We start from the raw sequence: 23,866 nt of genomic DNA, 5'->3' as shown, positions 1-23,866 counted from the left end.
AGATGGGTGCGTGGGTGGGTGGGTAGGTAGATAGATAGATAGATAGATTAGATAGATAGATAGATAGATTAGATAGATAGATTAGATAGATAGATAGATAGATAGATAGATAGATAGAATAGATAGATAGATTAGCTAGATAGATTAGATAGATAGATAGATTAGATAGATAGATTAGATAGATAGATAGATAGATAGATAGATAGATAGATAGATAGATAGATACTTAAACAACACAATAAAACTCCAAGTAAATCAAACATCTGTGAAGTCAAACCATCCACTTAGGAAGCAACACTGATTGACAATCAACTTCACCTGCTGTTGTGCACATTCAACTTTGCACAGAACAAAGTGTTCAATGAGGACATTTCATTCATTCAGATCTAGGATGGGGTCTTTGAGGGTTCCCTTTATTTTTTTTTGAGCATTGTAGATATTATAGATTGATGGATGGAGGGTAGAGAACTACAGCTGTCAGTCAGCTGAAGGAGCCTGCAGTGCTGCACTCTAACCACTGTGCCACTCCAGCCCCCCCCCCACTGCATGGGACTTACAGCAGAAGTCGTGGTAGAACTTCAGGGGTGGCATGTTTCTCTCCACGGTCACCGGGCCCCAGGGGACCCCCAGATCCAGCTTCTGGCGCCGTCGAGAGCAGGGCTGCCCAGGGGTCTCCGCACCGGCCAGCCGGCCTGACAGTCTCCAGTCCCTGATCTCGAATAAATAACGGGGGTAGTCCCGGATCCGCACTGCAGGGGGGACGGTGGTGGAGGGAAGGAAAGAGGCCACACTGAGAAGGGGAGCCATGGGAGCAGTTTGGGGGGCATTGGGGGGGGTGGCAGGCTCCTCTGCCTCTTTTCTCTCCCAACTGCTCCCAGGAGAGAGACGCTCACGGCCTCCAACAGGAGAGAACATCTGAGGCTCAGGGCTGAGCTGTGGAGTCCTTGGTGCCCCCTGGACTGTGTTAGTGCTCTGTACGTAACAGTTGGGTTGGCAATATATAAACAAGCTAGCAATGAATGCTTGTATGTATTGAAGTACTATAGCTTTAAGAGGTAGTGTTGCAAATGGCCATAAGAGGGAGCCAGAAAGCATGATTCTCTCTCTCTGCTCTTTCTGCTGATTCACTGTGACTGATGTTGTAAACTCTGTTAATTTGATAGATTTGTAAGCTGTAATGTATGTTTTTTTCTGTATTTATAATAGTCTACGGAGAGGGCCGGCATACAAATCTAATAAGTAAATAAGTAAATAAATAAATAAATAAATAAATAATTTTCTTCTTAAAAAATAATTTTAAAAAATGCTATGTAAGACAAAAACAGGCTTGTAACATTATTATTGCATTGATATTGACTGATCTGAATGTGTGTGACCAGACTGTTTAACTTGACTGTGATATTGCTTAAAGCACACTATTTTATATGTATCCGGTTTGTATGACTGAACCATTCATTACTCATACTTCCTGGATATCTATGTCCAGTTCTGGAGACCTCACCTACAAAAAGAGATAGATAAAATTGAAGGGGTCCAAAGACAGGCTACAAAAAGGGTGGAAAGTCTTACGCATAAAACCTATCAGGAAAGACTTCATGAACTCCGTCTGTCTAGTCTGGAGGACAGAAGGAAAAGGGGGGACAGGATCGAAACATTGTAATATGTTAAAGGGTTAAATAAGGTTCAGAAGTGTTTTTAATAGGAAAGTGGACACAAGAACAAGGGGACACAATCTGAGGGTAGTTAGGGGAAAGATTCTCACATGAGGAAATGTTATTTCACTGAAAGAGTAGTAGATACTTGGAACAAACTCCCAGCAGACGTGGTTGGTCAATCCACAGTGACTGAATTGAAACCTGCCTCGGATAAACAGAGATCCAGCCTAGGATAAAATACAGGAAATAGTATAAGGGCAGACGAGATGGACCATGAGGTCTTTTTCCGCCGTCCATCTTCTAGGTTTCTATGTTTCCATCTGCTTGACCACTCTGGGGTGGCTCTGCACACTCCTTGAGAAGCTGCAGACGTTTCATGACCCATCTAGGCGACATCCTCAGTGCGAGAGGCGGGTGGGGCTGCTGAGAGGAGGAGCAGAACGTGCAGAGACTTCCACGCTCTCTGAGCTTGGTGTGTTTCCTCCAGAGATTTCACTGGTCTGAACCCTGAAGAGATCCATGGGAGGAATGAGCTTGAAGCATCAGGGGGGGCACAGAAGGGGGGGGCAGAGAGCAAGGTCTGGGGAGACCCAGTGGGGTGGGGAGTGAATCTGGCTCCCCCCATTGACTCTGCTTGCCAGGTCACAAAAGGGGGCGCTGGGACCCCCACATGAATCCCAGCGGCCGGTCAGGTCCCCCAGAGTCGGCCTTCTCCAGGTCCCGTCAACTAGGCAATGTCGCTTGGTGGGGCCAAGGGGAAGGGCCTTCTCTGTGGGGGCCCCAGCCCTCTGGAACCAGCTCTCCCCGGAGATTCGTACTGCCCCCCCCCTCCCCGTCTTCTGCAAGAGCCTAAAGCAGAGGTCTTCAAACTTGGCAACTTTAAGACTGGTGGACTTCAACTCCCAGAATTCTGCATAGCTGGCTGGAGAATTCTGGGAGTTGAAGTCCACCAGTCTTAAACTTGCCAAGTTTGAGGACCCTTGGCCTAAAGACTCATTTATGTTGCCAGGCTTGGGGCGATTAGATCTTGGCCCCCTGGCCAACAAATATTATGTCTGAGTGATGTCTGAAGTTGGGAACAATTGTTTTTTCAGCATAATTGGGGATTTTATATCGATTTATCTCATTTTAATGAACTGGGTTTAGCCACTGCGTTCTATGTTTCCTTTTATATGTTGTAAGCTGGCCCGAATTCTTGGAGAGGGGCAGAATATAAATCCAATTAATAAATAATAAATAAATATGAACCAGTTGCCAAGCATCATATGGACACGGGGATGCTTCAATTGTCATAAGTCTGAAAAAATAGGCATGAATGGGCTTTTTAGCTTGTTTTTTAAATGAAATTCTTAATTTTAACTTTAATTATTATCTTGGTGTACAGTGATCCCTCGTTTTTCGCAGGAGATGCCTTCCAAGACCACCTGTGAAAAATGAATTTCCATGAAGTAGAAGAAATATATATAGTTTTTATGTATTTAACAAGTATTTGGACTTTTAAAACCCACCCTTTGCATTAAACAGTCATGCTATAATGTTTCTAAGCTGGAACTACATGGGATATCCCACCAGTTTCTTTAATAGAGTATACTACTGTACTCTATTAAAGAAACTGGTCGGATATCTATTGTACTGTAGAACAATTTTATGAATTTTAATGGATTTAACATTTTCAATGGATTTAAGCCCCCTTTGAAAACCCATGAAGTAGCGAATCCGCAAAAGATGAACCGTGAAGTAGCGAGGGATTACTGTATACTGCTTTTATATTTTATTTATTTATTTTATTAACTAGATTTCTATGTCGCCCCTCTCCGAAGACTCGGAATAGCTATTCATGTTGTGAGCCCCTCCCCCAAGTCTTCAGAGAGGGGCAGCATATTATTATTATTATTATTTATTAGATTTGTATGCTGGAAATTAAGCTGTTGTAACTCGGAAGGGCCACTAAATGAACTGTTGTAAGTCTAATTATTATTATTATTTATTAGATTTGTATGCCGGAAATTAAGCTGTTGTAACTTTGAACGGCCACTAAATGAACTGTTGTAAGTCTAGGGTCACTTGTGCTGCATTCTGGGTCATAAAGATTCAGGCGTAATTTAGCGACGGAGCGACAACACTGATTTCTCCCCGGTGGTGCCTCTAAACAGGGAGGCAGGGGCGTTGATGACCTGGGGGGGGGGGACGGTCCGCCGTGGAGCCCAGCCGTCCGCGCACTCACCGAAGAAGGTCTTGACGCTGCCCTTGACCATGCGGCACCAGTGGGTGAGGAGCTCCAGGCCCTCGGGGGGGAAGGGGCTGGTGGCGTCCATGTCACGGATCTGCTGCAGCACCCGTTCGGCCCCCGCGAAGGCCTCGTCGGCCAGCGCCACCAGCTCCAGGCCGCACATGGTCCAGGTGATGAGGGCCTTGCGCATGGGCGTGTTGGCGTAGAGGCGGTGGGAGCGCTGCAGGTAGATCTCAATGTTCTTCTTCTCCAGGGAGGCGTAGAGCTCCTCGATCTTCCGGGCGGGCAGCAGCTCCCCGTGTTGTTTGCGCAGGGCGGCCACTTTGGCGTCCAGCAGGTGGAGCCGCTTGGTGCTCTCCTTGCTCTCGTCCTTCATCAGCTCGTAGTTGTCGCGCAGCTTCACCTCGAAGACGTCATCCAGGAAGACCCAGGAGAAGTGCTGGACCTTCAGCATCAGGTCGGGCGGCAAGGGCTGGGCCGAGGGGGCCCCGCCTCCGCCCTTCCGCCCGTGGAGCCCCTTCAGCCACTTCTGCACGCCCAGCGCCTCGTCCAGGGTGGCCGAGAAGTCATACTGGTAGGGGAACTCCACTGCCACGCTGGCGCAGGAGAGGGCCCAGACGCGGTTGCGCAGGGTGCAGAGGGCGGGGAAGGGCCCGCGGTGCAGGATCATCTCCTCCAGCTCCGGCAGCGCCTGCAGCTCCACCTCCTTCAAGACCAGGATGCTGTTGCCGTCAAAGCCGGCCACCAGCCCGGGGCAGTAGGCGTGGAGGGAGGCCCCGTGGCGGTTGAGCAGAAGCCGCTCGGCCTCCAGGCTCAGGTAGCGGCCCTCCGACACCACAGCGGTCACCTTCAGGGAGCTGAACTCCAGGGTCAGGCCCAGCAGCCTCCGGGGGGCTGCAGGGCCCTCGGGGAAGGGAGCCCCCTCCTGGGCAGGCAGCTGGCCTTCGGGGCCCGGCTGGGGAGGGGCGGCCGGGGTGGGTTTTGCCGGAAAGAGCAAACTCTGCAGGGTCTCCAGGCAGCGGCGGGTGGCCAGCAGGTGCTCAAACAGGTACATGTGGGTGGCTGGGCTCCACAGCAGCGTCAGGTCGTCTCCGCATTGCACCTGGGGAAGGACACATCGGGGGGGGGGGGGGTGAGTCCCTCTGCCCCCCCCGTTTTTTCTCTAGCTCTTAAAAGACACCAAAAGGGAGGGGACCCTTAGGCCAAGCAAGGCTGGAGCTCAGCGCTCTGGGAGTCCAGTGGGATTGGGAGGAATTAAATTAAATTAAATTAAATTAAATTAAATTAAATTAAATTAAATTAAATTAAATTAAATTAAATTAAATTAAATTAAATTAAATTAAATTAAATTAAATTAAATTAAATTAAATTAAATTAAATTAAATTAAATTAAATTAAATTAAATTAAATTAAATTAAATTAAATTAAATTAAATTAAATTAAATTAAATTAAATTAAATTAAATTAAATTAAATTAAATTAAATTAAATTAAATTAAATTAAATTAAATTAAATTAAATTAAATTAAATTAAATTAAATTAAATTAAATTAAATTAAATTAAATTAAATTAAATTAAATTAAATTAATTAAATTAAATTAAATTAAATTAAATTAATTAATTAAATTAAATTAAATTAAATTAAATTAAATTAAATTAAATTATTAAATTAAATTAAATTAAATTAAATTAAATTAAATTAAATTAAATAATTAAATTAAATTAAATTAAATTAAATTAAATTAAATTAAATTAAAAATTAAATTAAATTAAATTAAATTAAATTAAATTAAATTAAATTAAATTAAATTAATTAAATTAAATTAAATTAAATTAAATTAAATTAAATTAAATTAAATTAAATTAAATTAAATTAAATTATTAAATTAAATTAAATTAAATTAAATTAAATTAAATTAAATTAAATAAAATAATTAAATTAAATTAAATTAAATTAAATTAAATTAAATTAAAAATTAAATTAAATTAAATTAAATTAAATTAAATTAATTAAATTAAATTAAATTAAATTATTAAATTAAATTAAATTACATTAATTAAATTAATTAAATTATTAAATTAAATTAAATTAAATTATTAAATTAAATTAAATTATTAAATTAAATTAAATTATTAAATTAAATTAAATTTTAAATTAAATTAAATTAAATTTAAATATTAAATCAAGTTAAATATTAAATTAAAAATTAAATTAAATTATTAAATTGAATTAAAAATTAAATTAAGAATTAAATTAAACTAAAATTAAATTAAATTATTTAAATTAATTAAAAAGCAAATTAAAAATCAAATTAAAATTTAAATTAAACATTGCCTTGGACCTGGCACACACCAAGTCCCCCCCCCCCCCCCAAACCCAGAGACCAGGGCAGCCTGTACTGGAGGCTGGGGGGGAGCCAGTTCCCTCGGGAAGCGATGGGGCAGGCGGGGGCGGGGGCGGGGGAGAGGGGCACCTCCAGAGCGCGGATGCTGCTGCGGTAGGTGAGGCAGAGGGCGGCCAGTCCGGTCACGGGACTGGGGATGGCGGGGGCTTTGCAACAGGGCTGCATCTTCTCCGCCAGGTTCTTGACCAGGGACAGCGCCACCCCCTGGATGCTGACGGTGCAGCTCTCGGCACTGCCCACGGTGGTCAAGGTGTCCACCCGAAGCTCCGTGGCCCCTGGGGGAGAGAAAGCAGGGGGCGGGAGGGAGAAAGAGAGAGGGGAAAACAGAGAGGGGAAGGGGGAGAGAGAGGGAGGGAATAAAATAAATAAACAGGCAAATAAAATGGAACAGGGCCGTCAAGGAGCAGATCCGGGGGCTAAACCAGTGAGGGGGAACTTTCTTTGGTTTGCCTGCCAAAAAGGAGCCTGTGGGGGGTGCTAGCCCACCTGCCCCCCCCTTCCCTGCCACCCCACGCATGTGCAGGGCCCCCGGGGCTGCCCCCGCACCTCTCTGAAGCCTCGTATGTGAAAAAAAATCCCCAAACGGGCGAACAGGAAGTGCGTTTTCTTCCAAACTTCCGGTTTGCCTGTTGTGCTGGTTTTTTGCACTCCGGAGCTTCCTGAACCCTCGGCAGTGCAATAAACAGCACAATGGACAAACCGGAAGTTCAGAAAACGCACTTCCTGTTCCCCCATTGTGCTGTTTCTTGCACTCAGGGGCTTCAGAAATAATAATAATAATAATAATAATTTATTAGATTTGTATGCCGCCCCTCTCCGAAGACTTCCCCCAACCCTCCTGGGTGCAAAAACAGCACCACAGGCAAACAGGAAGTGCATTTTCCCTCATTTCCGGTTTGTCCGTTGGGCGATTTTTGGGCCTCCGGGGCCTCAGAGAAGCTTCCTTGAAGCCTCCAGAGGGCGAAACGGCCTTTCCCAAGGCCTGGAATCCGCTGGCTGGAGCTGACACACAGGGCAAAGTCTCGTGCGCCCTCCGCCATGGTTCCACGTGGCACATGTGGTTGGTACGCACGCCATAGGTTCACCCTCACTGGGCTAAAGGCCAAATCAAAATGGCAGGAGGAGAGTTTGTCTCTCTGGGAGGGAGGAAGACTATTCTGAAATGAGATAAGGGTCATTCTTTGTCAAGTGGACCAGGCGTCCACTTGACTGATTTTTGCAGCCTTATTTGAAAAGAAACCCTCACAAAAACAACCTATATGATAGGAAAAAAACGTTCTCTTTCTAATGAAGTAAAAATGAAGATGATTGAAGGTGAGAAAACGGAGAGCTCTGTTTCATTACCTTCAATCACCTTCATTAGAAAGAGCAAGTGTTTTTCTATCACTCTCTGTTTTCTCACCTTCCATGTCTTCATTTTTACTTCATTAGAAAGAGCACGGTTTTTCCCCTATCCTGTAAGTTGCTTTTTGTGATGGTTTCTTTTCTACGGAGAGGGGCGCCATACAAATCCAAGAAAGAAAGAAAGAAAGAAAGAAAGAAAGAAAGAAAGAAAGAAAGAAAGAAAGAAAGAAAGAAAGAAAGAAAGAAAGAAACTAAATAAAAAAATAATAAATAAATAAATTAATTAAATAAATAAATAAATAAATAAATAAAATAAAAAAATAAAAAAAATAAAAAAAAAATAAAAAATAAATAAATAAATAAATAAATAAATAAATAAATAAATAAACAAACAAGGCTTCAATTTCACCCGGTCCACTTGACAAAGAATGCACCATAAACAAACACTCTTAAAGGTCCCCCAATTATCATTTCCAGCTTCAGAGGTTGAAAGCTGGAGCCCAGAAGGGCCGGTCCTGGTCTCAGCCCCCCATCCCATGTAAGGGGGGGGGCCTTCTCTCTGCTGGTTCCCAAGGCACAAAAGACACCAAACCCCCAAGTCACCCCCCACCCCCCTCTGAGGCTCACCTGCCAAGCTGGACAGCGTAAAGAGGTTCACATCCTCCACCTTCAGGTCCACCTTCCAAAGCACCCCGAATTCCTCCCCCAGGGTTGGGGGCAGCTCCTCCAGGGCGCCCGGTGGCGGGCCAGAGTCCCAAGGCTGCAAGAGCAGCACCAGCCGGGAGAGGCAGTCGGCACAGGCGTCCGAGGACTCCAGCTGCAGCCCGCGCAGGGTGCAGTCCAGGAAGAGGGTGTCGGCGTGGGTGCTGGACGTCCCCAGCGGCTGGTTGTAGCTGCCCTGCGGAATGAGCAGAGGGACGATGTCCGAAAAGGCCCCTGGGGTGGGCCAAGAGGAAACGGCCAGGCAGTTATGGCCAGTAAGGGCCTCCAGAGTCGGCCTTCTCCAGGTCTCATCTGCCAAGCAGTGTTGGTTGGTGGCACCTCGGAGAAGAGCCTTCTCTGTGGTGGCTCTGAAATCAGCTGTCTGTGGAATCAACTGCCCCTCAGAGATTCGTACTATCTCCTCCCTACCGGTCTTCCCGAAAGCCATTAAGACATGCCCTTCCCAGCAGGCCTGGAATTAGATTGACCCCCATGTGTGTAGGGTTCTTTTTACGATATTATTTTATTGTTATTATATTACTGATTTTATCATTTTGATTGTACACAGCTCCAAAAAATAAAGGAAGGGAACACTTAAACAACACAATATAACTCCAAATAAATCAAACTTTATGAAATCAAACAGTCCACTTCGGAAGCAACACTGCCGGACCATCAATTTCACATGCTGTTGTGCAAATGGATTAGTTGTGCAAATGAAATATTTAATGAGAACGATTGTGTATTACATAGGGTTTTTAGTTGTACTTTTTAATATATTAGATTTGTGCTACATGCTTATTTTGCATCTATTCTGTGAGTCACCCCGAGTCTTCGGAGAAGGGAGGCAGACAAATCTAATAAATAGTAATAATAATAATAATAATAATAATAATAATAATAATAATAATAATAGCAATAATAGTAGTAGTAGTAGTAGTAATAGTAATAATAATAATAATAATAATAATAATAATAATGTTTAATTCATTCAGATTTAGGATGGGTTCCCTTTATTTTTTTGAGCTGTATATTTTAGTATTATTGTATTTATCGCACGTTAACTGCTCTGCGTCCGCTTTGGAATGAGCGACATATAAATACAATAAATAAATACAATCAATCAATCAAGGAAGGAAGGAAGGAAGGAAGGAAGGAAGGAAGGAAGGAAGGAAGGAAGGAAGGAAGGAAGGAAGGAAGGAAGGAAGGGGCTCAAAGCCAGAATGCCCACCCCCTGCCTGCAGACTTCCCACTCCCATCAATCACTCAGTTCCCCCAGCAGGCTCCGATCCCCGGGTCAGTGGACCACAGTATTGGGCCGCATCCCGTGTGGAGCCGGGCCGTGCAGAACGCACCTGTAGGTTGAAGGAGTCCAGGATGAAGGCTTCTCCCCAGACGTGCATGTTCGGGGGGTGGGGGGCCCGCTGGATGTGCGAGTCTGCCCCCACCCGCCAGCAGAAGTGGTCAACGGCCAGCACGGCCCGCTGGTGGACGCTCTGAGGACGCAGGTGCTGGTAATCTGAGTCGGAGGAGGAAGGCAACGGGCATTTCGATTATTATTATTTTCTTTTTTTTTTATCTTTATTAAATATTGACATTAAAAAAAATACACAAGCAAATACAAAACATCACTTACAAAACGTACACACATAAAAGAAGAAAAATAAGTTCTATATTTACAGATCTATATCAAACCTTAAACACTTCACAATTAACACAAACGTCCACCATCCTGTTGACTATTTTTTTATTACAGCGGCTTAAAACAATTTTATACTTTTGTTTAATTTATTTTTGATTGTCTATTTCTAAACCTTGTTGTTTTTAATAACTGTGAGTTATTGTTATTTTCTATTCACGTATTCCATTTAGTGCATGATATGACTGCATGTATGTTTTTATATTGTACAATTGTTATCTTAGATTTTAATTATTAGATTTGTCAATATATATTGTTTTTATCATTGCTGTGAGCCGCCCCGAGTCTTCGGAGAGGGGCGGCATACAAATCTAATAAATAATAATAATAATAATAATAATAATAATTTCTTTGCCCCTCTCCATCTCGCCTCACACCCAGGGGGCCTTTTTCCCTTGTGGCTTTTGCCGTGGGTGGGTAGGGGCCTTGTTTCCCCCACTCCAATTATTCAGGGGGAAAAGGACATGTCATTTTCACTGCTGTGCAGCTGAAGTGGGGCAACGCTGGGCCTTTCAGGACTTGTGGACTTCAACTCCCAGAATTCCTGAGCCAGCCATGAATTCCTGAGCTATGGCTGGTTCAGGAATTCTGGGAATTGAAGTCCACAAGTCCTTAAAAGGCCACAATGGAGGAAAAACCAGGAGTCTGCAGGTGGTGAAAACTTTTAAATAAAAGTCAATTGGGGAAGCCAGACTGTGTAATTCACTTAACAACCATTGAGTGGTTTGCTTAGTGAAGACAGCAAAAGAGGCCATAAAACTCACTTAACAACTGTCTCCATTAATGGCAGATGGCATAATGTGGACATAAATCGAGGTGGAAAGGGGCTACTAGACTCCTGACTTCTCCCACAGAAAGTCAGCCACGAAGTCTTCGCTTATTTTAAATCAGAAGTCTCCAAACTTGGACATTTTTGACGACTTCAAATCCCAGAATTCTCCAGCCGGTTCTGACTAGGGAATTGTGGGAGTTGAAGTCCACAAGTCTTAAAGTGGCCTAGTTTACCTACCTCCAATTTAATTTTAGAAAGGAAATAAATGTTTAATAATATTTGAGTAATATTTAACTATTGTTAATCTGAATTTGAATATTTTTTTGTGGCTTTGCGGTATATTTATGGTTTATAGGCTAAACCAGCGTTTCCCAACCGGTGTGCTGCGGCACAGTGGTGTGCCGCGAGACACGGCCAGGTGTGCCGCGGGGCGCTGCCGGTGCCGGGGCGGGGATTCCCGAAACGGACGGAGAAAGCCCTCTCTCGCAGCCCCCTGGCTGGGATCGCTTTCGCTGCGAGAGAGGGCTTTCTCCGTCCGTTTTGGGAATCCCCGCCCCTCCCCTCTCACGCGCGCGCCACTCCCCTTTGCTCTCAGCCCTCCCTGGCTTCGCTTCTCAATCCCTCCCTCCAGAGCCGCCAATAGACGGGTACTACTGGGAGCCCCGTACCGCGGCATCGAGCAGAAGCCGAGCCCGCCCAGCTGAAACTTTCCTGGCGTCGGCGGCAAGTGTCCTTTGTGGCCCGGTGGGAGGCGGTAGGGGCCTGCAGCGGCTGCAGGCAGTTGCGGGGAGATGGCGGCGGCGAGAGGGAGCGCTCTCTCTCTCTCTCTCAGCTGACTGCAAGCGGGAGCCCTGACGTGCGGTTGGACGTGCTGCTGGACGTCGTACATGCTGGCGCTGCGGGCCTGGCATATACGGTGTCCAGCAGCACGTCCAGCTGCCACCGTCAGGGCTCCTGCTTGCAGTCAGCTGAGAGAGAGAGAGAAAGAAAGAGAGACATATAAGAGAAGCAGAGAGAGAGATAAAGAGAGACATAGCAAGAGAGGCAGAGAAAGAGAGACAGAGCAAGAAAGAGAGACAGCAAGAGAGGCAGAGAAAGAGAGAGAGAGAAAGAGAGAGAGAAAGAGAGACATAGCAAGAGAGGCAGAGAAAGAGAGAGAGAGAAAGAGAGAGAGAAAGAGAGACATAGCAAGAGAGGCAGAGAGAGAGAAAAAGAGAGACAAAACAAGAGAAAAAGAGAGACTTAGCAAGAGAGGCAGAGAGAGAGAGAAAGAAAGAGAGACAGAGAGAGAGAAAGAAAGAGAGATAGCAAGAGAGGCAAAGAGAAAGAAAGAGACATATAGCAAGACAGTGAAAGAGAGAGAGAAAAAAGCAAGAAAGAGATAGCAAGGGAGACAGAGAGAGAGAGAACAAGGGAGAGAGAAAGACAGAGGAAGGGAAGGAGGGAGAGAGAAAGAGAGCAAAAAAGAGAGGAAGAAAGAAAGAGGGATGGAGAGAGAGAAAGAAGGGAAGGAAGGAAAAGAGAGAAAGAGGGAGAAATAGAGCAAAAGGGAGGAAGAGAGAGGGGTTTTTGTCCAAACTTTTCTTTAGCCCCCCCCCCCCCTCTTCAATGTTCCCCAGGATTTTGAAAATATGAATAATGTGCCGCGGCTCAAAAAAGGTTGGGAAACACTGGGCTAAACCACCCAAGCCACTCAAGATAGTGAGAAGTGCAGTGTGTATAAATGTCATTAATGAATTAATTAAAATGGGCAATGGGCAAACAGCAGCAACTCTCTTTCCCAGCATGCTTCCGTGACCTTCATGGGTCTTCAAAGGCATTCTTGGGGGCGGGAGGGGATGACATGGAGGAGGAGGAGGAATGGGGCAGCCTGGAGCTCTGATCCCAAGGATGAAGGCCTCTCCAGGTGGGAGGGAGGGACAGAGAGGAAGCCAGGCCAGTCTGGCTGGCCATCAGGCAGACTGACCATGGAGAAGTGGGGGTGGTAGGAGAGAACTCGCCACTGAAGACATTAAAAAAACTTGTTTTAATTGCTGGTTTTAAATTGTTTTGAACTGTTTCTAAGGGGATATATATATATTATATTATATGCGTTACTTTTGGCTGTGAGCCACCCAGAGTCCTTTGAGAGTTGCATCCAAATAAATAAATAAGTAACTAAGCAAGTAAATAAGTAAGTTAATAAATAAGAAAATAAGAAAATAAAAAAGTAAATAAGTGAATAAATAAGTAAATAAGGTAAATAAGTAAGTAAATAAGTAAGTGAATAAATAAGTAAATAAGAAAATAAATAAGTAAATAAGTGAATAAGTAAATATGGTAAATAAGTACATATGTAAATAAGTAAGTTAATGAGTAAATAAATAAGTAAATAAGTGAATAAATAAGTAAACAAGGTAAATAAGTAATTAAATAAGTGAGTTAATAAGTAAATAAATAAGAAACATAGAAACATAGAAGATTGATGGCAGAAAAGGACCTCACGGTCCATCTAGTCTGCCCTTATACTATTTCCTGTATATTTCTATGTTTATCTTAGGATGGATATGTGTTTATCCCTGGCAGGTTTAAATTCAGATACTGTGAATTTACCAACCACGTCTGCTGGAAGTTTGTTCCAAGCATCTGCTTATAAGTAAGTAAATAATTAAGTTAATAAATAAATAAGTAAATAAGTAAGTAAGTTAAATAAGTTAGTAAATAAGCAAAAAGGTAAGCAAATAAGTTAAGTATAAGTAAATAAAGAAAGTAAACAAATGAACTCAGGACCCCCAAGTGGGGCGGGGGTGGCTTTGATGGTGGCCCTTGGAAAGATCGGTAGGGGGGGGGGAGACCAGGGGGAGATGAGGAAGCCAGCCGGACAGGCAGGAAGGGCAGCTCCGGTCACTCACCCACGGAGACAGAGTTGAAGCCCAGGGCGAAGGGGGGCGTGTCCCCCAGCTGCACCGAGAGGTTGACGTTGGAGACCGAAGCGCTGAGGATGATGGTGGCCAGGATCTGCGGCATCCTAAAGGGGGAAACCAGGATGGGATTTGGGGAGGGGGGGGGGGGTTTGACATCGGAGAAACAGCGTTAAAGGTGATCATGGGGTTTTTAAATTGTTGTGCATTGTTTTGTTTTTCAACCTGGCGTGCGCCACCCGGAGTCCGGCAGGAGATTGGGCGGCTTATACTGTATATGTAACACATTGAATGAAACCAAATTCTCTGGAGCCCAATAAGGGGGGAGGAGGTCAAAGATTTCGCCCTAAAGGAGATCCAGGCTTGTTGGGGCAGCCCAAGAGGGTCTCCAGAAGCCCCAAATGGTGGCTACCACACAAAGCGAAGCAGAAAGCATCCACCACCTCCCAAGGCTTCCCCCCACCATAATTTTGCTTATGTTCACTTAAAATATTATTTGACGGAAAAAGTCGTAGATGCCTGGAACAAACTTCCAGCAGACGTGGTCGGTGAATCCACAGTCACTGAATTTAAACATGCCTGGGATAAACCTAGATCCATCCTAAGATAAAATACAGGAAATAGTATAAGGGCAGACTAGATGGACCAGGAGGTCTTTTTCTGCTGTCCATCTTCCATGTTTCTATTCTGCCTGACTTTGACCCAGCGCCCAGAGGCAGCAAGTGGCCAGAGGGGCCAAGCTGGATGGAGGCAAGAGGGAGGCTTTGACCCTGAAGCAAGGGGCTCCAACCAAAGCCACTTTTAAAAGTTTGTGGCCTTCAGGGCGGGGAGCTGAATAGACAGATTTCATCTCCCAGACAGACAGAAATGTTTTGCTGGGGCTGCCAGAGTTTCTAATGAAGGAATCATAGAAATATAGAAGAAGATGGACGGCAGGAAAAGACCTCCTGGTCGGTCCACCTAGTCTGCCCTTATACTATTTCCTGTATTTTATCTTAGGATGGATCGATGTTTATCCCAGGCATGTTTAAATTCAGTTACTGTGGATTGACCAACCACGTCTGCTGGAAGTTTGTCCCAAGCATCTACTACTCTTTCAATAAATAATATTTTTTCACGTTACTTCTGATCTTTCCCCCAACTGACCTCAGATTGTGCCCCCTTGTTCTTGTGTCCACTTTCCTATTCAAAACACTTCCCTCCTGGACCTTATTTAAGCCTTTCACATATTTAAATGTTTTGATCATGTCCCCCCTTTTCCTTCTGTCCTCCAGACTATACAGATGGAGTCCATGAAGTCTTTCCTGATATGTTTTATGCCTAAGACCTCCCACCATTCTTGTAGCCCGTCTTTGGACCCCTTCAATTTGATCCGTCTCTTTTTGTAGGTGAGGTCTCCAGAACTGGACACAGTATTATTCCAGGGTTAAATGTGGTCTCACCAGCGCTCTATACAGCGGGATCACAATCTCCCTCTTCCTGTTTGTTATACCTCTAGCTATGCAGCCAAGCCTTCTATTGGCTTTCCCTACCGCCTGCTCACCCCTTTGGAGACTGTCAGAAATCACGACCCCTGAATCCTCCTCTTCTGACGTTTTTGCTAACACAGAACTGCCAGTGCAATATTCCTTTGGCCCAAGTGCATCATTTCAGAGTTCCCATTGCAGTCCTATTGCAGAACTGTCAATCGAAGACTGTGCCTGGGTGTGGGCACACTCACCTGCCGCCAGGGCCGCCAGCCGAGAGGAGCCAGCCGGGGGTCTCCTCCGCTGAGGCAAGCATGCCCACCCAGTGGGAGAACTCCTGGTGCCGGTAGTGGACGATGCAGGTGCTGACCATGACGGCCACGGAGATGTCGATGGCCATGACCTGCGGGGGGAGGGGGGAGAGAGGCACTCAGAGGGGGGCAGAGGGAGGGGGGAGGGAGGGGGCAACCCCAGGGACCCCCCCACAGGGGCTCACCTGCAGGCTGGCCTTCAACACGTTCAGGCACACGATGCGTTGGCGGCTTTGCGACAGCAGCAGCCCATCTGGGGAGGCAGGAAGATGGCGGCTGAATCCGGCCCCTCCCTTCCTTGGGATCACCTGGGGGTGCCCTTTCTCAGCCTCCCAACTGAGAGCAGTGCAAGGGAGGCTCCCCCCACCAAAAGGCCCTTGAATCAAAGGGGGCCCTGCCCACTGCTGTCTTCCACACAGGGACCACACGCCCCACCCCCCCGGAAAATCCTCGACTTACAGCTGTTCGTTTAGTGACGGTACTAAAAAAAAGGGACTTGTGGCCGTGGCGACGTGATCAAATTTAAACCATGCCCGTTTTTCATACTTAGCGACCACTGCAAGGTGGTTGTGGGATCAAAATTTTGAATTCTACGTATTTCAAGATTGATGGTGTGTCATTTTCCATATGTGATTGGAGCGAAGAAATAAAAAAAATATTTGCAAATTTTTATTTTGAATTCTCCGCAAACTGACTCGCGGTTACGACAGTGGTGGCATCCGAGGGAGGGAGGGAGGGAGGGAGGGGGCGTGCAGGTCAGGCGGTCAACGGGGAAGCCAGATTCACTAAACCAGTGTTTCCCAACCTTGGCCACTTCAAGATATTTGGACTTCAACTCCCAGAATTCCCCAGCCAGCGAATGCAAATGCTGGCTGGGGAATTCTGGGAGTTGAAGTCCAGATATCTCCAAGTGGCCAAAGTTGGGAAACACTGCACTAACCAACCGGATAAGTCGATTGACGACCAGTGAGGCGATTCACATAACAACCGTGGCAGGGCCAAATTCACTTAACAACCGTCTTCCTTAGCAACATAGGTTTTGGGATCCGTTGGGGTTGTTAAGTCGAGGGCAGCCCCCAAGGCCACTTAGCTGGCGGGAGGGGCCATTTCACAGGCTTGTGAATTAAAAACTGCCCCCCAATCCTTAAACTGACCAATTTCTGCAGGGGGGGGGGCATAAATTCAACCACGGAAGGGAGCGTGGCACCCAGCATGACCCCCCTTCCATGAGGCAACCTAGGTGGGCTTTTCTGGGGGGGAGGGACCTCTGCCAGGAGTGGGGGGGGGGTCTCAGGGACTGGGGGAGACCCCTCCCGGACTTGCCTTCCAGCACCAGCTCGAGGCTCATCTGGGGGAGGTCGCAGGTGGGGGTGAAGCTCCGGAGGGGGATCTGCTCCTCATCGCACTGGTGGGCAAAATGCAGCCGCTTCAGGGTCCAGGTGAGGTGCCTGGAGGGGGAGGAGGGGGGGGAGACGGAAGAGGGTCTCCAACTGAGTCCGGACTCTTCTGGCACCTTCCCCAAACCACCCACCCACCCACCCAAAGCCTTCTGGGTTTTCAGTAGCTGCCCCCCCCCTTGCAGACCCTGGAAGGGCAAAGGCCAGGCCTGCAGAGCGGACCCCCCCCTCAGCCCCCCTCACCTCTTCTGGCTGTTCATGGAGAGGACCAGGCTGGTGGTCTCCAGGTCCACCTTCAGCCGAGAGGGGACGTATTTCAGGCCGGCCAGGCCCAGGGGAGAAGCACCCAGCGCTGCAGCCTTCGGAGAATCTGGGGGGGGGGGCAGGAAAGGGGAGAGGAAAGGCCCAGTGAAGCCGAGGGCTGGGGGGAAAGTCAACCAAGCCCCCCCCCGCCCCCCCCAGCTGTCAAGGTTCCAGGCAGCATCCAAACTAAATCCGAGTCAACGTGATCCTCAAACTTCCAATTTATTTCCGGAGCCACCCTGGGAAATCTGGACTGCAGTTTCCCACCCACTGGAAAGTTCACCTCCTCCCTTGCCCCCCACCCGCAAACTTGTCAGGTTGCCCACTCAGGTTGTGTCAGCATGGCCAGTCCTCCTTCCGCTTCCACCCAGGTGGGTGGGCCTCGGATGGCCTTGAACCCCTCGAAAGGAGGTTTTGTGGCTGCATCGTGGAAATCCCCCCTCCCAAGTCCCCATCCACGTCAGGCCTTCGATAGGGAGGGGGGCCAGCCCTTGATTTATCACCAACTTCTGCAGCGGCTCAACACTGGCCTTGGCATTACGTTCCTGAACCCCACTGCCCCGCGGCCGCCCCCCCCAGCTGCTCACCTGCCCCCTCCTTCTGGGCACTGCCCCCCATGCGCCGCAGCAGCTCGCTGTGGAAGAGCCCCTCGTGCAGCTCGGCGTGGAGGCTCCAGACCCCCAGGGCCACGCTCTGCAGCTGCTGCTTGCCCAGGCTGACGTCCAGCGAGACGGAGAGCGCCAGGGAGAGCTCGGCCAGGCAGGCGTCGTCCTGGGGAGAAGGACAGGCGTGTGGGTGCGGGTGTGTGTCAGCGTCCCTGCAGACCCACAAAAATGTCCCTCCCTGCGGAAATCTCCCAGGAGGCCGGGCGGGGGGGGGGGGGTGTTGTTTTACCTTTCTGGGTCACGTGGCTAGAACTGGAACTAGCGAAAGTCGATGTTAAATACTTATTAAAAGGTGAAGGGGGGCTGTCAGGCTGCTGGCCTCCCCCAGAGTTTATTTATTTATATTATTATTATTATTGTTGTTATTATTATTATTATTATTATTATTATTATTATTATTATTATTATTATTATTATTATTATTGTTATGACTTCTAGGCTACCCTTCTCTGATTCAGGGCAGCTTACAACATAAATATACAAAATTACAGCATTAACAACAACAACAACAGAGTTGGAAGGCATCTTTGAGGTCTTCTAGTCCAACCCCCTGCTTAGGCAGGGGACCCCCACACCACTTCAGACAAATGGTTATCCAACATCTGCTTAACAACTTTCAATGTTGGGGCATTCACCACTTCTGGTGGCAAGCTGTTCCACTGATCAATTGTTCTCACTGTCAGGAATTTTCTCCTTAGTTCTAAGTTGCTTCTCTCCTTGTTTAGTTTCCACCCATTGATTCTTGTCCTACCCTCAGGTGCTTTGGAGAATAGATTGACTCCCTCTTCTTTGGGGGCAACCCCATAGATATTGGAAGGCTGCTCTCATGTCTCCCCTGGTCCTTCTCTTCATTCAACTAGACATAAACGCAGTTCCTACAACCGCTCTTCACATGTTTTATCCTCCATTTATCCCCTGATCCTCTTTGTTGCTCTTCTCTGCACTTTTTCTAGAGTCTCAACATCCTTTTTGCATCGTGGTGACCAAAACTGAATGTAATATTCTAATTGAGGCCTTATAAAGTGGTTTTAACCCTTCACGTGACCTTGACTCTCTCCCTCTGTTGATGCAACCTAGAACTGTGTGGGCTTTTTTGGCAGCTGCTGCCCACGGCTGGCTCCTATTTCAATGGTCGTCCATTCGGACTCCAAGGTCCCTCTCCCAATTATTACTGTGAGAGGGATCTTGCACTTAGCATGTGGGAAATCCAAACATTAAAATCTATAAAACTAATCATAAACCGTAAAACCTATAATAAATATTAAACTACTGCTTAAAAACCTCATAATAACCATTCAACCACATCCATCCATAGTTGCCCGTCCTCAACGGTCCCAAGACTGCCGGCAAAGGTAGGTTTTTAAAGCCTCCCAAAAGGCCGGGAGGGTGGGAGCAGGGTGAATCTCTGGGGGGAGTTTCATTCCAAAGGGTCGGAGCCGCCACAAACAAGGCCCTTCCCCTAGTTTTCAGCCCATCAATTCCCTGGAGGTTGTTTGCTGCCTATTTTACCTGTCCAAGGTGACATTTTAGAGGAGACGGATGGGCAGCAAAAACAAACAAATGAACGAAAGGCGAGGGGTGCCCAGAAAGTAATGCACCACATTTTTTTTTCTCAGCCTACAGTAATGGTACAAATGTGAAACTTTAGATATACATTATTTGAGTGGTCAGGAGTGTGTGTGTGTAAATTTCACGTTTCTTCTGACCGACAGCATAGTTTCAGCAGTGTTTCGAAATGGCGCCTGTAAGTGATGTACGTTACAAGCAGCCTGTCCTCATTGAATTTCTCTCAGGGGAACCTGGAGTCGACAGAAGTCCGGTCAGTCGTGGAAGAGATTTTGAGGATAACGAAGAGGCGATTCGCCCAGTGCAGAAAGGGCTTCGCGACCAGAACCAGGAGTGGTACCAGCGGGGCATCCACGCCCTTGTGTCTCGCTGGGGTGGAGATTACGTGGAAAAATAGGAAGAATGTAGAAGAAACATTGTTCTTTCTTGTGTGTAAGTTTCATTGTGTTCAATAAATAATTGTTGAAGAAAAAAAATGTGGTGCATTACTTTCTGGGCGACCCTCGTATTTCAACCTGGGTCACATAATTGGAGTTGCCCTGGTCCGGCTGTGAGGACATCGGCTGGCACCTTCGCAAGCAAGGCCGGTCCAAAGTGGGACCAAGCAGAGGGGAAAGAGGAGTCGATGGTTGAGTGGCATGGGGGGGGGGGGGGCTCTGGACTGCCCCTCCCTCCCTCCCGGCCTTACCTGCTGGCTGCTCTTCAGCACCTTGCTGTTCACCTGGCCACAGGTCAGCTCACAGGCCACGCTGGGGAGAGGGGAGGGAGCAGGTCAGAGAGGCAGGAGGCCTGGTGTGGCCACAGATGCCCCCCCCAAACCGCCGGGCCCCCTCAAGGGTTGAACAGGGGGCACCAGGTGGGCCCTCCTCCGTGTCCCCCCCCCACTCCCCACCGTCTCCGTCCCCAGAAAGCCTCGGACTCACCTCCTGCCATCACAGCCCAGCAAGACCTGGGACCTGGACACCTGGACGTGCCACAGGGACTCCGAGGCGGCCACGTGCAACACCATCACGTTGACCGACTCCACGTGGAAGGAGCAAAGCTGGGGGGGGGAGAGAAAGGAGGGAGGGTGAACACACTGCTCAAAAAAATAAAGGGAACACCTAAACAACACACTATAACTCCCAAGTCAATCAAACTTCTGTGAATTCAAACTGCCCACTTAGGAAGCAACACTGGTTGACCATCAATTCCACCTGTTGTTGTGCACATTCCACTTTGTACAGAACAAAGGATTCAACGAGGACATTTCACTCCTTCGGACCCAGGGCCTGTGTTCTTGGAGGGTCCCTTCACTTGTTTGAGCAGCGTATTTCAAGCGTTCAAGTAAAAGTTAAAACAAACAGTTTCTTAATCCAAGGCCAGAAAATACACACAACCTCTCTGGTTCAACACCAAAGTGAGCCAGGGTGGCGCAGCAGGTAGAGGGCAGTACTGCAGGCCACTGAAGCCAACTATAGATCTGCAGGTCAGCGGTTCAAATCTCATCACTGGCTCCAGGTTGACTCCGCCTTCCCTCCTTCCGAGGGGGGTCAAATGAGGACCCGGATTGTGGGGGGAAAAAAAGTCTGGCTCTGTTCAAAAGTGCTGTTGCTAACAGGTTGTGAGCCACCCTGAGTCTAAGGAGAAGGGTGGCATGAAAATTGAATAAATAAAATAAAATAAATAACTGTGCAAAAGGAAACAATAAAAACATTCCAAACAAGGAGGCACCTAATGCGCCATCATGCGAGGGCAGGAAGGAAGAGAAGAGACACAAGGTGAAGACGGCAGACGGAGCCTGAATAAGCACAGGTGGGAGGGGTGTGGAACATCTTTCGGAGTATAAGACGCACCTCAGCTTCTGGGGAGCAAAAGGGGGAAAGAACCTGCTTCCCAGGTATTTGCCTTCGCTAGCGTCCTTAGCCAGCATGCGGTTTTATCCCCTGGTTAGGGCTTTAAAAAAACCTTATTTGGAGAGAGTAACAGTGAAAGAACTTGCAAGCTGCTGAGAGCCGGGAACATTGTTAGCGCCTGGTTAGTCCTGGAAATAAACGTACTTGGAGCACGTAGAGCAATGGGGGGAAACCCTGCAAAGACTCAGGGCTTGGGAAACATTCTTTGCAGAGAGCAGCCGTGAAAGAGCTTGCAAGTGGGTAAAAGCCGGGAACATTGTTAGCGCCTGGTTAGTCCTGGAAATAAACGTACTTGGAGCACGTAGAGCAATGGGGGGAAACCCTGCAAAGACTCAGGGCTTGGGAAACATTCTTTGCAGAGAGCAGCCGTGAAAGAGCTTGCAAGTGGGTAAAAGCCGGGAACATTGTTAGCGCCTGGTTAGTCCTGGAAATAAACGTACTTGGAGCACGTAGAGCAATGGGGGGGAAACCCTGCAAAGACTCAGGGCTTGGGAAACATTCTTTGCAGAGAGCAGCCGTGAAAGAGCTTGCAAGTGGGTAAAAGCCGGGAACATTGTTAGCGCCTGGTTAGTCCTGGAAATAAACGTACTTGGAGCACGTAGAGCAATGGGGGGAAACCCTGCAAAGACTCAGGGCTTGGGAAACATTCTTTGCAGAGAGCAGCCGTGAAAGAGCTTGCAAGTGGGTAAAAGCCGGGAACATTGTTAGCGCCTGGTTAGTCCTGGAAATAAACGTACTTGGAGCACGTAGAGCAATGGGGGGGAAACCCTGCAAAGACTCAGGGCTTGGGAAACATTCTTTGCAGAGAGCAGCCGTGAAAGAGCTTGCAAGTGGGTAAAAGCCGGGAACATTGTTAGCGCCTGGTTAGTCCTGGAAATAAACGTACTTGGAGCACGTAGAGCAATGGGGGGGAAACCCTGCAAAGACTCAGGGCTTGGGAAACATTCTTTGCAGAGAGCAGCCGTGAAAGAGCTTGCAAGTGGGTAAAAGCCGGGAACATTGTTAGCGCCTGGTTAGTCCTGGAAATAAACGTACTTGGAGCACGTAGAGCAATGGGGGGAAACCCTGCAAAGACTCAGGGCTTGGGAAACATTCTTTGCAGAGAGCAGCCGTGAAAGAGCTTGCAAGTGGGTAAAAGCCGGGAACATTGTTAGCACCTGGTTAGGGCTGGAAATAAACGTACTTGGAGCACGTAGAGCAATGGGGGGGAAACCCTGCAAAGACTCAGGGCTTGGGAAACATTCTTTGCAGAGAGCAGCCGTGAAAGAGCTTGCAAGTGGGTAAAAGCCGGGAACATTGTTAGCCCCTGGTTAGGGCTGGAAATAAACGTATTTGGAGCACGTAGAGCAATGGAGGGGAAACCCTGCAAAGACTCAGGGCTTGGGAAACATTCTTTGCAGAGAGCAGCCGTGAAAGAGCTTGCAAGTGGGTAAAAGCCGGGAACATTGTTAGCGCCTGGTTAGTCCTGGAAATAAACGTACTTGGAGCACGTAGAGCAATGGGGGGAAACCCTGCAAAGACTCAGGGCTTGGGAAACATTCTTTGCAGAGAGCAGCCGTGAAAGAGCTTGCAAGTGGGTAAAAGCCGGGAACATTGTTAGCACCTGGTTAGGGCTGGAAAGAAACGTGTTTGCAGCAGGAAATGTCTGAGTCTGAAGACAAAGAAACAGAGACCTTAGTTTATCTGGGGTTACCGTGGTTAACAGATGACACAGTGATTCAGGGGCTGAAGTTACGATCCTTGTCAGATAGCGATGATATAGTGAACCCAAAATATAGAAGATTGATAAAACACAGGGAAGAAGGGCAGGGAAAAAAGGTTTTGAATTCTGTAGTTATTAGATCTGTGTATTGGATACGTCATTTCCCGCAGAAAACTGGAAATGAAAGTTTTGTATGCGAACAAAATGGCCATGAAGCATGGGGCTCACCCCCCCCCCCCCAATTGTCCAGGGGGATCTTGAGCAGAAGCAGAACCACCTATGATACACTTGGCATCCATGAATCTGTCTCATCCTGCCTTGAGGCCTAGAATAAATCATGAAAGACCCTGCAAGTGAGACAGAAGTCAAACCGCTGTTTGCTCTGAGTTGCTGGTCAGCTGTCTGCTTAGAAGTGGAATTTATAGCCCCTGCCTTCAGTGTTCCCTCTAATTTTTTTTGGGGGTGGGCGGCACAGAAATAATAAACAAACAAACAAACAAAAACCCCACCCTGTTTTGCCTGAGAGAATTTCAAAATAAAACACTGTCCTGTGTGTCTATAACAGTGAGCTCATAATAGGGCAACTCTGTCAATATCAAAATGCCACTTAAATAGTTGAGCTAGTTTCAAAGTAGATTTTGATTTTCTTTCTCTCTTCCTTCCTCTCTTTTTTCTATCTGTTTCTCTCTCTTCCTCTCTTCCTCTCTCTCTCCTTCCCTCTCACTCTTTCCCTCTCGGCTTCTGGGCAGGTTTGGAAAACTCTGAGTTGATGATGATTTTAAGTGAGCGATTGCTCACTGCTCAGCTTAGAGGGAACTATGCGCTGCGTTGCTGTTCAGTGGGATGGAATGTGA

General features: G+C 47.0%; 1 protein-coding gene across 1 annotated transcript in view; it reads right to left on the bottom strand.

Moving 5' to 3' along the window:
* The window catches only part of BLTP2 (bridge-like lipid transfer protein family member 2), a 67,853-nt gene that overhangs the window by 27,413 nt on the left and 16,574 nt on the right, over positions 1-23,866 (bottom strand). The window contains exons 5-17 of the mRNA XM_070735490.1: positions 20,339-20,457; positions 20,104-20,164; positions 17,772-17,955; positions 17,125-17,251; positions 16,808-16,932; positions 15,670-15,737; positions 15,428-15,576; positions 13,699-13,814; positions 9,692-9,855; positions 8,262-8,532; positions 6,360-6,565; positions 3,880-4,987; positions 558-749 (exon numbers count right to left, since the gene is read on the bottom strand). Of these exons, the coding sequence (XP_070591591.1) occupies positions 558-749; positions 3,880-4,987; positions 6,360-6,565; positions 8,262-8,532; positions 9,692-9,855; positions 13,699-13,814; positions 15,428-15,576; positions 15,670-15,737; positions 16,808-16,932; positions 17,125-17,251; positions 17,772-17,955; positions 20,104-20,164; positions 20,339-20,457 (2,890 nt within the window). The remainder of the gene's footprint in view (positions 1-557; positions 750-3,879; positions 4,988-6,359; positions 6,566-8,261; positions 8,533-9,691; positions 9,856-13,698; positions 13,815-15,427; positions 15,577-15,669; positions 15,738-16,807; positions 16,933-17,124; positions 17,252-17,771; positions 17,956-20,103; positions 20,165-20,338; positions 20,458-23,866) is intronic.

Source organism: Erythrolamprus reginae, chromosome 1, assembly GCF_031021105.1.
Source record: "Erythrolamprus reginae isolate rEryReg1 chromosome 1, rEryReg1.hap1, whole genome shotgun sequence".
NCBI classification, from domain to species: Eukaryota; Metazoa; Chordata; class Lepidosauria; order Squamata; family Dipsadidae; genus Erythrolamprus; species Erythrolamprus reginae.
The sequence above is the reverse complement of the archived record's forward strand: the minus strand, read 5'-3'. Positions and strand labels throughout refer to the sequence as shown.